The 12,185-nt window shown below is 58.2% G+C and overlaps 1 protein-coding gene across 10 annotated transcripts in view; it reads right to left on the bottom strand.

Moving 5' to 3' along the window:
• Nucleotides 1-12,185, bottom strand: part of LOC113205351 (fibronectin type III domain-containing protein 1) — a 138,631-nt gene that overhangs the window by 90,661 nt on the left and 35,785 nt on the right. For all 10 annotated transcript variants that reach the window (XM_052269601.1, XM_052269593.1, XM_052269599.1 and 7 more), the window contains 2 exons: nucleotides 6,566-7,100; nucleotides 4,184-5,162 (listed from right to left, as the gene is read on the bottom strand). In XM_052269601.1, the coding sequence (XP_052125561.1) occupies nucleotides 4,184-5,162; nucleotides 6,566-7,100 (1,514 nt within the window). The remainder of the gene's footprint in view (nucleotides 1-4,183; nucleotides 5,163-6,565; nucleotides 7,101-12,185) is intronic.

The raw sequence follows: 12,185 nt of genomic DNA on the forward strand, positions 1-12,185 counted from the left end.
GTCTCGCGTCGTTATATGGCTTTCAAATTGAAACAAAACGCATTAATTCCACTAGCGTCGGTAGCGCGACGGCGAGTGTCACAAACGCCTGCGGACCGCCAGCCGCCACCCCCCCCCCTCTTCCCCCCCAAAAACATACACTTGTTTTGCGACGAAAATTTCTCTGAAAGGCTGCACAGACAGATGTTATGAAAAGTAGCCCTAAATGATAGTTCGAAAATTAGTTCACAGAATCAAAGACGATTTTTTCGTAAGGCCACAATAGCGTACATAAACTTAAAGTGGGTTTTGGCCACGTTACAGAAAATTACAAGTGATAACTTTTTCGAATAAGCCACAGAAAAATATCTCAAGTGAAGCGCAGATGATCTTCTTCTTCCCCTGCAGCGAGCAGCGTCACTTCGGCAGTGGTAAACAGTGTAGCAATCGGACCAGTTTTCTACCGCCATCCTGACCCGGCCCCTGCTCTTCGCCCCGCGCCCCGCCCGTCCCTCGCGGAGATGCACAAGGAATGATGTCCTTGCCTTTCGCGGCCTCGCGGCCTGGCAGGGCGTGGCGTGGCGGGGCGTGGCGGGGAGTGGCGGGGCGGGTAGGCATCAGATGAGCTGCGGCCAGCCCGGCCGACATCATCTCGATACATAGAATCCCTAGCTTGTGTAATTGCTGCCTTGCCTCCGAGGCACACCTCGCGCGCATAGCGAATGCAGTTTGGGAGTGGCGGTGCATGGCGATGAAGGGCAAAGCAGAGAAAGATGCTAGGTTCTGGAATTTAGCTAATTTTGATTTTGGAGCGCATCGCAATATATATGGATGCGAATTTTTATCAGCCAGCCCGCCCACCTGCGCTGCGCTGCACCGCGCCCGCTGCAGCAGGCCACCTTGCTGGCCGAGCCCTCGCCTGAACGCACCGCCGATAGCGGATCTCTGCTTGTGGCGTGGCGTGCGAGTGAAGGTGTGGCCGCGCGCTGCGTTTGCTCCGGTTGCAACGAGGGGCTTAGCGGTACGAAACAACGGCGGGGGAGGGAGAGAGAGAGCGAGTGAGAGGGAGAAGAGGGTGAAGGAGATGACCAAGGATAAGACGAAGAGAAAAGAGCAAGGGGAGCGGCGGCGGCGTCTTCCGCACGCATGTGTGTGCGTGTGTGTGTGTGCACGCAAAAACGATGTCCCGGTGAATAGCAGGTGGTGGTTGTGGTTGTGCAGGTGGTGGTGGTGTAGGTGCTGGTTGTGGAGGTGGTGGCGCAAGTCAAAAGGCGGCCACAAAGGTCCAGGGTCCAGTTGAGTCCGCTCCAGGGTGGGTAATGAGGGGCATATCGAGTGACAATGGCCGCCCTGCGCCACACGGCGCACAATAAAATACATAATATACGAAATAAAATCAAAATAAACGCACACACACGCACAATGCAAAACATGGGGAGGGTGAGGGAGGTGAGTATCAGCAAGCAAGCAGCTGCCAAGGGGGAGCTTCCGCGTGTCCACGCCAGTTGTGAGGAGAGGCATCTCGATGCGCGCACGGGGCATCACACATGCACGCCAACACACACACGCACACACACACACACACACATTAGCAGCGTGCGCGGTGTGGTGGCCGAGCGTGGCGGGGCGCGGCGGAGCGTGGCGGGGTAGCGTTTCGAGCGTGCATTCCTCACCCGCCATAATTTATGCATTCCTATTTCCGATTTGCGGTTCGACAGGGAGCTGGCGCCGCTCCAGAAGGACACGGCCGCGGCAGCAGCACAGCAGAACAGAACAGCGCCTCACCACCGGCACGGCACAGCACAGCCGCCGCACAGCCGCGCACAGCCGCGCACAGCCGGGCACAACCGTCCCGCGCCACACGCGTGTCGAGCGGCAAGCGCGGCCCGGCCCCGCCCGGCAAAAGTGAAACATTTTCTCGTCCGCAAATCCGTAATCCGCAAAGTTATATATATATATATTCGTCGAGAACAAGGCAGTCCACTGTGAAATAGAGGGAGACAGAAGCGCCCAAGAGTGTCTTTCTCTCTCTCACTCTTTCCACGGGAGGAGTCGCGCCGTCCTGCAGCAGACAGAGACGAAGCGGAATGCGTTCACTTGTTGGACAAGATGCCCCGGCCAGAGCAGCTACCGTGCCCGGCCGCCCGACAGCTGACAGAGGGCGGTCGTTACTGAACGGCCGGGTCTGGGTCATCCCCGACGACCAGCCAGATCCGCACGCAGATCTACACACCAGAACGAGCATTATTTCCCGCCGACTGACCAGCAGCGGGCGGGTGAGGGGCGGGCCCAGCGGCGGCGGCCGCCATCGCCACCCACTCGGTGAAAGGGACGAATCAGGTGCCAAATCGATAAACCAGGGGGCGGAAACACCACCGCGGTCGCGCCTTCGCCTTTCCCCATCAACGCCTTGCCTCCTCGCGATCGATCCCGCAGTCGAGATATCGACGTGTGGCTGCCGGGGCCAAATGTGCGGCCATTTTCCACCCGGTCTGAATTATAATCAGCGCGCCCAGCCCCAGCCCGGCACGAGCCCAATTTATTTGTGCGATTATCTCGAGTTGGGCCCGCGCGCGGACTCGAAAATCGAAACGTCACTTACAGTCCGGCGGCGGGAACCAGTTCAGTGCCGGCGGTCCCCATCCCGGGCCGGGGCGGCGGCGGCCGGGGCTTGCGGGCTCGAGTCGGAAGGTGCCAGCGTCGATTTCTCCGGCTGAGCCGGGAGAGGAGAGGCGACCCAATATAAATCGGTCCTAATTTGAACAGCGCGCTCCGCGGGCGGGGGCCCCTTCTGGTTGGTGCAGCAGACGGGCTGGCCACGCCCCCCGCACCTCCCCGTAGATTAGCAGCCCGGAGCCCCACGGCGCCCCACGCGTGCATGTTCCTGGGCTGGGACCCCTTCACCGGATACGCGCCGGCCGGCGTAAGAAAAGGGCGTCCGGGACGACGACAGGCGGCCGGCAGGCGGCGCCGCCGCTGGCATGGACATGTCCGAACGACCCAGGCTTTGGCCCCAAAGAGGCACTAAAATCCGAGCCGCCCCGCGGGGATTCCAGAGCTGCCTCTGGAGTGCCTCTGGAGCCAACTGGAGCCATCAAAGAGCTCCGCAGCGCGCCCGGCGCCCAGCCGCGCGCAGCCCAGCCCAGCCCCAGCCCGGCCCGGTCGCCTAACGAGACAAACGCACACTATTATACGCCCCGAACAGAACAGAGCCAAATAGAACACGTTAGCATTCTGAGAAAAACACGCCCGGCTGATGTCTCTACTCCATACATAACTGGTCGGGTTGGGTCGCTTCTGTTTCCCAGGACACTGGCCCCCGGCGGCCCCGGCACGCTAGGTGCGAGTGTATCGGCTGCATCGAGCCCGCTGGCCCGCTCTAATCAGAGCCCAGGACCCCGGGTGGATGGATGGACCAGCGGACACTCAGTCGCTGCGTGTCGGAGTGTTTGACCCCGCTGCTGCAGACCGCACCGCTCGGCGCACCGTGGTTAGCTAATTACACACCAGTAACAGCGCCGCCGGCACATTAGTGCACGGCAACACCCAGTCAGTCAGTCAGCGGGCCGGCGGCGCGCAGCGGCAGCAGGCGGCAGCCACGCGACGGGACCGCTGACCCGCCCCGCCCCGCCACCCCGCCACCGACACCTCCATCTTCTTCCCATTCTCATTCCTTCTTCTTCTTCGCTGTTCAATTATTACCAAAGCGCGGCGCCCCGCCTCCCAAAGCCGTGGGACCTGCTTACGCAACGAGAACGCGCAGCGCCGGCGCGCGGGGGGATCGATAGGGACCAGCAGCAGCAGCAGCAGCAGCAGCGGGGACCAGGGAAAAGTAAATGGCATAAATTTTCCGGCGCGCTGCTAATGTCAAGTCACTCAGCGCGCCGGCAGCCGGCCAAGTCGGGAGCGGCGGCGGCGGCGGGGACGCGATGGGGCCCGCGATAGGACAAGGCGGGGCGGGGCGGGGTGGGGCGGGCAAGGCAAGGCAGGGCGCGGCGGGGCGCTACCAACTACGGTCATTCCCCAATACTCCTATAACCGCCGCGGAGGGGCGCTCCAAATAGGTTCCCACGCCGGCCTGGCCGCGCCGCCAAGGGTGTTGGTCTCCAGGCGGCCCGGCGCGGCGCCCCGCGGGGCCCAAATTGCAGAGGCGCGGGTCGAGCGAGGAATGCGACCCGTTTGGTGGACTGGATGCGGCACTCACCTGGACGTATTCGACGCACAGGTCGATGGATCCCACGAAGTTGCAGACGTCGCCGACGCTCCAGTGCGCGATGTTGGCCGCGTCGCTAGCGCTGCAGTCGGCGGAGGCGTGGCCCGTGGTGGAGCACAGCGCGCTGCAGGTGAGCGGGCTGGGCGAGCCGGGGGCGGCGGTGGCGGCGGGCGGCGTCCCGGGGGCGGCCAGCCGCGGCGAGGACAGCGCCCGCGACGGCGGCGTCCTGGTGGCGAGCCGCTCCTTGGAGCTGCGGATCAGGCTGCTGGGCAGCCCGAGCAGCGAGTCCACGCCGTACAGGTCGCCGCCCACCAGGTCGCGCTTGCGGCTCTTCTTGGGCGGCGCCGCGCCCGACGACAGGTCCAGGGGGCTGAGCGGCGAGGGCGCCGCCTCGGCGGGCCGCTTGTGCGCGCCCTTTAGGTACGTCTCGAGCTGGTTCTGGTGCGAGCGCTGCACCATGCTCACGAGCGCCTGCGTCGAGCTCATGTCCATGACGGGCACGGCGCCGGGCAGCGCTCCGGGCAAGGTGCCGGGCAGCGACCCGGAGAACAGCGGCGAGAACAGCAGGCTGGAGTGCGCGCCGTCCGACACGGCCGAGGTGGCGCTGGCTACCGAGGAGGGCGGCGACTTGGCCTTGTGGGGCGCGTCGCTGTGGTTGCTGCCCTCCTCGCGCTCCCGCTCGCGCGCCTCGCGCTCCCTCTGGCGCTCCAGCGCCAGGCTGGCGATGCGCGACGCGCTGCCCGCGCCGCCGGACGAGGACGCCGACGGCGCCGACTCCTTGGCGGGCGTGGCGCCGACGCTGGCGGGCGCCGCCAGGTGGTGCAGGGGGGAGACGACACCGGGAGGCACGGGCACGCCGGGCAGCGGCCCCAGCGGCGGCATCAGAAAGGGCGACGCCCCGACGCCAGCCTTGTAGGGGAAGCGGGGGTCGAGCGCCGCGGGGAAGCCGTTCCGCGTCGCACTGTAGAACCTGAAACACGCGGACAGAAGGCGTCAAACACTCGCTCAGCACACACGTCGTCTGCTAACTACTTCAAAGCCCGCCCCACCCCTTGCGTGGGCCGCCCCGCCCCGCCCCGCCCCAGTCGGTTGACTGCTGATCGCCGGCCGGGCGCCGCGCTGCGCTGGGCCGGGAGCGGCACGTCATTACTCCGGATTGAAATGTCTGGCCGCCCCTCCGGTTGGTGGCCGCTGGCCGCGAGGCGGGGCGGGGCGGGGCGGGGGCAGCTTCCTGCTCCATTGCGCGTCCTGATTGGCGAGAGGGCGGCGGCGGTGCGGGGGCGGCGGCCCGAGCCTAGCGGCGCGGAGCAGAGAGAGAGAGACACACCAACCCAATTAACGACAAAACCTTTTCGGCGCGGCTGGTTGACGGCCCGCCCCCAAGGGCCCCGCGGCCACCGCGATAACGAGGGTCCGATCCCTGACCCGAGCCGCCTCCGCTGCCGCCTCATCTGACACGCCTGCTTGCCCGCCAACCCCCCTCCGCCGCGCCAGGTCCAAAGCCCCCTCTCCTCCGGCTTTTCACCTTTTCAGCGCGTTGTCAGGGGCCCGGCAGCAGCAGCCGATCGTAAGAGCGAACCCGTGTTCTGCGATACCCTGGCACAGCCCTGTCCCGCCCCGCCCCGCCACTCCACGCCCCGCGCGCTGCACTGACCCTCATTGCCCCGCCACGCCCCGCCACGCCACGCCCAGGCACATACCATGTACCCCGCCATTCAAGGCATTCGGACGACGTTGCAGCCGTCGTCGCGGAGCCTTCGTCCGAAAAACCGTCCTTTTCGCGAGCGCGCTCTCTCACGTTCGCACCGCCTCCCTCGGCGACACACGAGAAGACAACCTCCGCTCCGGACGCGGCCCATGTCCGCGGTGAGACGGACCTCGGCCTGACCCGGCCCCGTATTCTTTGCCCCTACAAGAAGAAGCTAAAAGCCGCCGTGGACCTGCTCCGACAGGCCACGCGGTAAACGCCGGTAAACGTCGATGCTACCCTACCGCCGACACTACTTGCGCCGCAAGTTGCGAGGCGTCAGCGTCGCGTCGGCTTCGACAGACTCTTCATCCACAGCACCCCCTCTTCCTCCCCCCGCCTCCTCACGCGCGTGCCTACGACCTGAGGCTGCTGCTGCGACTGGCTCCAGACGGACGGACTTCCAACGGCCAGCCCGACAGCCCGTCCGGTCCCGCCGACTGGCTACCGATGTTAATAAAATTACCACAAACAGTCTGATGGAATTTGCTGCTACTACCACTTTGCTCGCCACTCGCCCCGTTCCCTTATTTATGTATATCTCTCTCTCTGCCGCGGCCGGTTCTGCCCGGCAGCATGCAGGCGTGTCGCGCTCCCCTAAAGCCTAAAGCGCCGTCTTCACTTACTCGTCCGGGTGCACGTACTGGTACTTGGCGGCCAGGTTCCGCATAAACTCGCTGTAGTTGTGCGTGACGCTGTCCTCCATGGCTTTGAGGTGGCTGCTGATGTTGTTGTTGTTCAGCGTGCTGTTGTTATTGTTGCTGGACGCCGTCCTGGACGGGCTGGCGGCGGGGCTGGTGCCCGCGGGGTGGCCGACGGAGGACGCGGGTGGCGACGAGGGCGTCCCGCTCCGCGACAGCGACGAGGTGGAGGCGCTGTCGCCCACCAGGCCGCCGCCGCCGCCGCTGGGAGACAGCCGCTCCGACTTGATGGCCGAGCGCGCGCCGTTGAGCGCCGTGGTGGGGCTCTCGTAGGAGCGGGGCACGGAGCGCCTCTTCCGGTGAGCGCTCGCGCCCCCGCTCAGGGCGCTCGCGGCCGAGGGGCGCACTGACGAGGCCGACGACGACGAGGAGGCCATGGAGGACGCCAGCGGGGCTTGAGGGTGCGGCCGCAGCACGTCCGCGCTCGCCACGCCGCTTGACTCCGACTCAGGCTGCCCGCCTGCAACAGAAAACAGAGACTGCATCAGCAAAAGAGACACTCGCTTGGAACAGTTTCTCCCCCCAGACACCCGAGACCCGCCCAGCCAGGCCAGGCCGTCCACCCGGGGGGGTCAGTCAGTCGGGAGACTTGACCGCGGGGCCGCGACCCACCACGCCCCGCCACGCCCTGCAGCACGAGCCGCAGCAACCATGTCAAGCGGAACTGGTCGAGTTGAGTTGGCTAGCAGTTCGCGGAACGCCTGCTCCGGACGAGACGGCCCGAGGGGAGGCTGCGCCGACTGCACCGCCCGTCCCTCTGCAGCCCTCCGCGCCAAATGGACCGGACATCCGCGTAACTCTCGGCGACCACGTCGGCGCCGGCGCCTGCCAGACGGCGCGAGACAACCGAGACGGCACTGTCAGCGGCCGGTAGTGTCCCCCGGGTCCCGCCAGCCCCGCAGCTGGAAAGCGCCGTCGGAGCTCGAGGCAATACTGTACCCTGTACCGCGAGGCACGCGTGCGTGCGGGTCACCTACCCGCTCGGTGCCGTAATTGACCATCCATGAAGAACGTACAACATTCGAGTTGCAAACCTGCCAAGTTCGGTCAAAGCGAGCTATCATAGCGCCTGATAGGTAGGCAACATCTTGTCTGCAGTGCATGCGTGTACTGCGGGGTGGCCTACCTCAAATATCGCAGGCGCCAAGCACCCGAAAGTTTGCCGAATGAATCGGAGAAAAATGGACGTACTTTCTGGACGATCCCTAAGGCGCCACACGGAGCCGGCGCTCGGCGACGGTCCCCGCTCTTATCTCTCCACAACGACCTTTAGCGACCGCCCCCCGACGCGGTTATGCTTTTCATGACACCTGGCGCAACGCTTTTATTTCTGCTGCGCCGTCCGAAGACATGAAATAGACCTGGAGCAGACAAGGACGCCGGCGGACAGAGACGCAACGCGCCGCCGCGGCTGCGCTTGACACCGGGCGGGCCGGTCGCGGGGGAGGGGAAAGGGGGTGGGGACAGAGCGACGCGGTGTTCCCCGCGGACAGGTGACGGGCCCCCGCGACCCAGTCGGAGGAAGGGGGGGAGGGGGAGCATGGCGGACCCATTCAGCGCCGCAGCACTAAAAGCCAAGTCAAGGAGCCGCGCCGTGACAGGCCGTCCCTTCACTCGGCGCGGGGCGGGGCTGGGCGGGGTGAGGCGCAGCGGGCCCACTGGGCGCGCCCACGCACACGCGCGGCCAAGTGAAGGGGCACGGCCGGCCGCGCAGCCGGACACGGGGGGGACCCCCAGCGCGGGACAGGTGGCTACAAAATGCGAGCTGGCTACTTTGGCAATCGCAGCACAAACCCTTCCTCCTCCTTCTCCTCCGGCCCGCCGCCGCCGCTGCCGCCGCGCCGCCCGTGACGAAGAGAAATGATCTGGGCCGCCGTGCCGCTCCGGGCCGCGCGGCGCTCCGCGGGAAGGACATATATCGTGTAGGACCCCACCCGCACCTCCTGTATATATTATTAGTATGAGATCAACTGACGATACTTTTAAGGAAAGGCGGAGACCTTTGACCGCCGAGCCTATTGGCGGGATGCCACCTAGAGGCAGCCGCCGACTGAGAGTAAAAGTGGAGCTCAGTCGTAGCCGAGAGTCCGAGTCGAGAGTCAGTCAGGAGAAGTCGTAGTGGAGAGGAGCAGAGCTAGCGTCAAGATGTAGACGCAGTAGTGTATAGTGTACATTGTAACATCCGAAGAGACACCGATAATACACACCTTGATCAATGTGCTTTGTGTACGTCAATCAATGAGGGAGCATACGAACCCACACCAACCCTCATCCCACATACAACAACCACAGTGGTGGGCAGCGGTGCTCTCATTGATATGACCTCCATGAAGCATAGATCACAGGTTTGTCTAATAGGTAAGTACAGCGATCCATTTCCATCAATATCATTTAAACTTACTTGTCGGCACCCGCGCGTGCCTGTTGCTCCCCCGTGCGCGCGTGACCTAGTCATGCCGCAGCCCTGTTCAGCCCCGCGCGCCCTTCCCGCACGCGTATGTCTTTGCTAGTGAAAGTGCGCACATAATACAACCTTTACGCCATGCTCAAAATGGATATGCGAATCGCACGTCAATCCACTGTTTGTCACAATAATTTTTAATCATGACCTCTAAATTTTCTTACGGTATTGCATCTCCATACAGTTCTAGTTCTAAAGCTTTAATTTCAATGAGTTTGTGCACCACGCGCATTAACAAAGTGCAATCTTTCCATAATGTGCAATATCCTAGCTAGAAAAGTTCGATAAAAATAAAATAGAGCGGAACGCGCTGCGCCGCACCGCGCGCCGCAGGCGTCCGCACGGCTGTCTATTCTTAGCCCTAGCCGAAATCGAGCTACGCACCTTATTTTTTCTGTCGCCCAGAGATCCCCCTGCGTCGGAAATAATCTGACCCATTTTGCCGCGTGACATTCAAACACTGAACTTGAAACCTAAACAGACTGTTTTAATTTTGATATTTTTAATGTTCCAGGAAAATTGACATCTTACTACTTTTCTGCTATTACGTAACCAGTACTTAATTTAACATCTTTTAATTTTACAGTGAGCCACTTAATTGGTTCTTAAGTACAATTAAACATGTCGGTATCAGCGCCATCTTTATTATCTTTAGTTGATAACTTCTCTGGAGAGGACGAATGTTACGGGCTGGAAGACTTTCTAATGTGCATAGAAGCCGCAGCTTCATTCAAACCTGACATTACTGATGCGCAACTCAATGCCATAATAATACTAAAATTACGTGGAACCGCTAGAGAAGTACTAAGTGCTCAACCAAAGCTAACGGAAGGAACATCTGAGGCTCTTATCAAAGCGCTTCGCGATAGATTTGAACCTCTAATTGACCGATACTCGGCACAGCAAAAAAAATTTTCGTCATGCATTCAACTTCCAGGCAAAAGGTAACGAAATGTAAATAATGTATGGAAACGAACATGATATCGTTTGTCCAAATTCAAGCGCTCATAGAAACGTGTAGCCAGACCCTGATGTAACTGCGGCTGAATCGTCGCCTGCTCAGGCAAAAGGTAACGAAATGTAAATTATACATACAAACAAAAATAATATCGTGTGTCCAAATTCAAGCGCTCATAGAAACGCGTAGCCAGACCCTGACGAACCTGCGGCCGAATCGTCGCCTTCTCAGGTGAAAAGGTAACAAAAACAGCAGTCATTCTATTTTAAATGAATGAAAACGACAACGGTATAATTTGTCATATACGAGCGTACATAGAAGCGTGTAGCCAGACCCTGTAGAATCTGCGATCGTCGCCTTCTCAGGTAAAAATGTAATAATATTAGTACTTCTATGATGAATGAGTCAAAACGCAAATACAAGCGTAATATGCGGTAATAACTTCTTGAACAAAATAAGAAACTTACCGAATTTCCAGTCGAACCGAAAATGCTTTGAACAGCCAGTAAATTTACACCAAGTATAATTATAAATATCCTATTTATAAGAAAATCTTTTCTAGTATTACTTTCCTCAGAGAGCATAAGGACCAACAGTTCTTCGAAAATGCATCACAGGAAAATTAATTGTAAATCCTTCAATGATTTAGCAACAACTTGAAAACGTTGCCATTCTCTGTTAAACTTGATCTACAATATTTAACTGTTGGTATTCAATTCATAATGCAGTGTGATAAGTCTCCCACAAATCATTTCCATGATGATTCGTATCTGGACGAGACAACCACTGCTGAAACCCATCCCTGCTCGCGCTCACCCGCTTTTCAGCAGATATAAGAACACTATATGTGATCAATTTTAAGGCATTTATGTGGTTGTGCAGATTTCATTTTGTTGCGTTTTACCATCATCATGCAACTGTTATCACTAACTTAATACCAGTTATGTATAACTCCAACCACAAGCTGCAAGCCACTAACAACGTGCTTATGCAATTTCTTCAAATGTCAGCAAGAAGCTCTTTGCAGTTGCCAAATGTTGTGGAATATATTACTAAAATGCAATTAACATTTTAACAAACGTCATATCCACAACAAGGCACAGCAACTATTTGCATGAAAGTAACACCGTTACAGATCACTTCAATGAATTGAGCGAGAGAAAATGCTCAACCTAACACTAACTAAAATGAAAAAAAAAAGGGGAAGGTGTTTTAATATTTTTCTCTCTCAATTTAGCGGAGGAGCAGACGGTCGAATGTTATATTCAAAAAAACGGTCAAATGTTATTAGTCATTTCGGAATATCTTATCGTAAAATCGTAAACGAACCGTTTTCTATTCTTGATATATACTTAGCAGTTATTATTGTATTCACATAAGCAAACAATTACTAGTTCAGATTACATCAAATCACCAACAAATTGTTAAAAAAAATTTTTTTTTTAATATATTGGTGATATTCAATGATTACAAACAATTGAAATTCAAGTTTGATGCTGCATCTATTGGTAAAATAATTACTATTTTAACAGAAATTCATACTTATCAGTTTTCGAATTTAATTTGCATTTTTGCATTTTTCGATCATGCTGTTATTATGCTGGTCTATTTTAGTGTGAAAAACTCTTAATGAGACACTTATAACAACCAAACGGATAAAGAATCTCATTGTCTAAATGCCGCAAGCAATACGAAATTGCTTCTTTTCATGGAACGCAATCGAGACATGTGTGACGATAATTGACTTGAAAATATATATATACAGTTGGCTAACTGAGTTTGACAGCATGGAGTACAAGCACCTAGCCGTTCTCCAGCACCAAGGAAATCCGACGATTATGCTCAACCTCATGGACGCTCCACCGAATCTCGTCCCAAATGGACTGGATATCATTCTGCACCCCATGGAGCGGTGTGCACAATTTGGACGCCCCTGGACCATCATCGATGCAGTCACAAGCACTCATCTAATTCCAAACAGCGGAAGTTGCATACTTTCCTGTCCAGCTAAGCTACGCCCTGTGCTAGCCCCAGCAGCAGCACGAGACGGATGGAATTGTCCTTTTTGGACCCACCCGCAACGAGTTGCAACCATCAACCACTGCTGGACAACATCCGAGCCAACA

Source organism: Frankliniella occidentalis, unplaced genomic scaffold (genome assembly GCF_000697945.3).
Source record: "Frankliniella occidentalis isolate FOCC.00 unplaced genomic scaffold, Focc_3.1 Scaffold97, whole genome shotgun sequence".
NCBI classification, from domain to species: domain Eukaryota; kingdom Metazoa; phylum Arthropoda; class Insecta; order Thysanoptera; family Thripidae; genus Frankliniella; species Frankliniella occidentalis.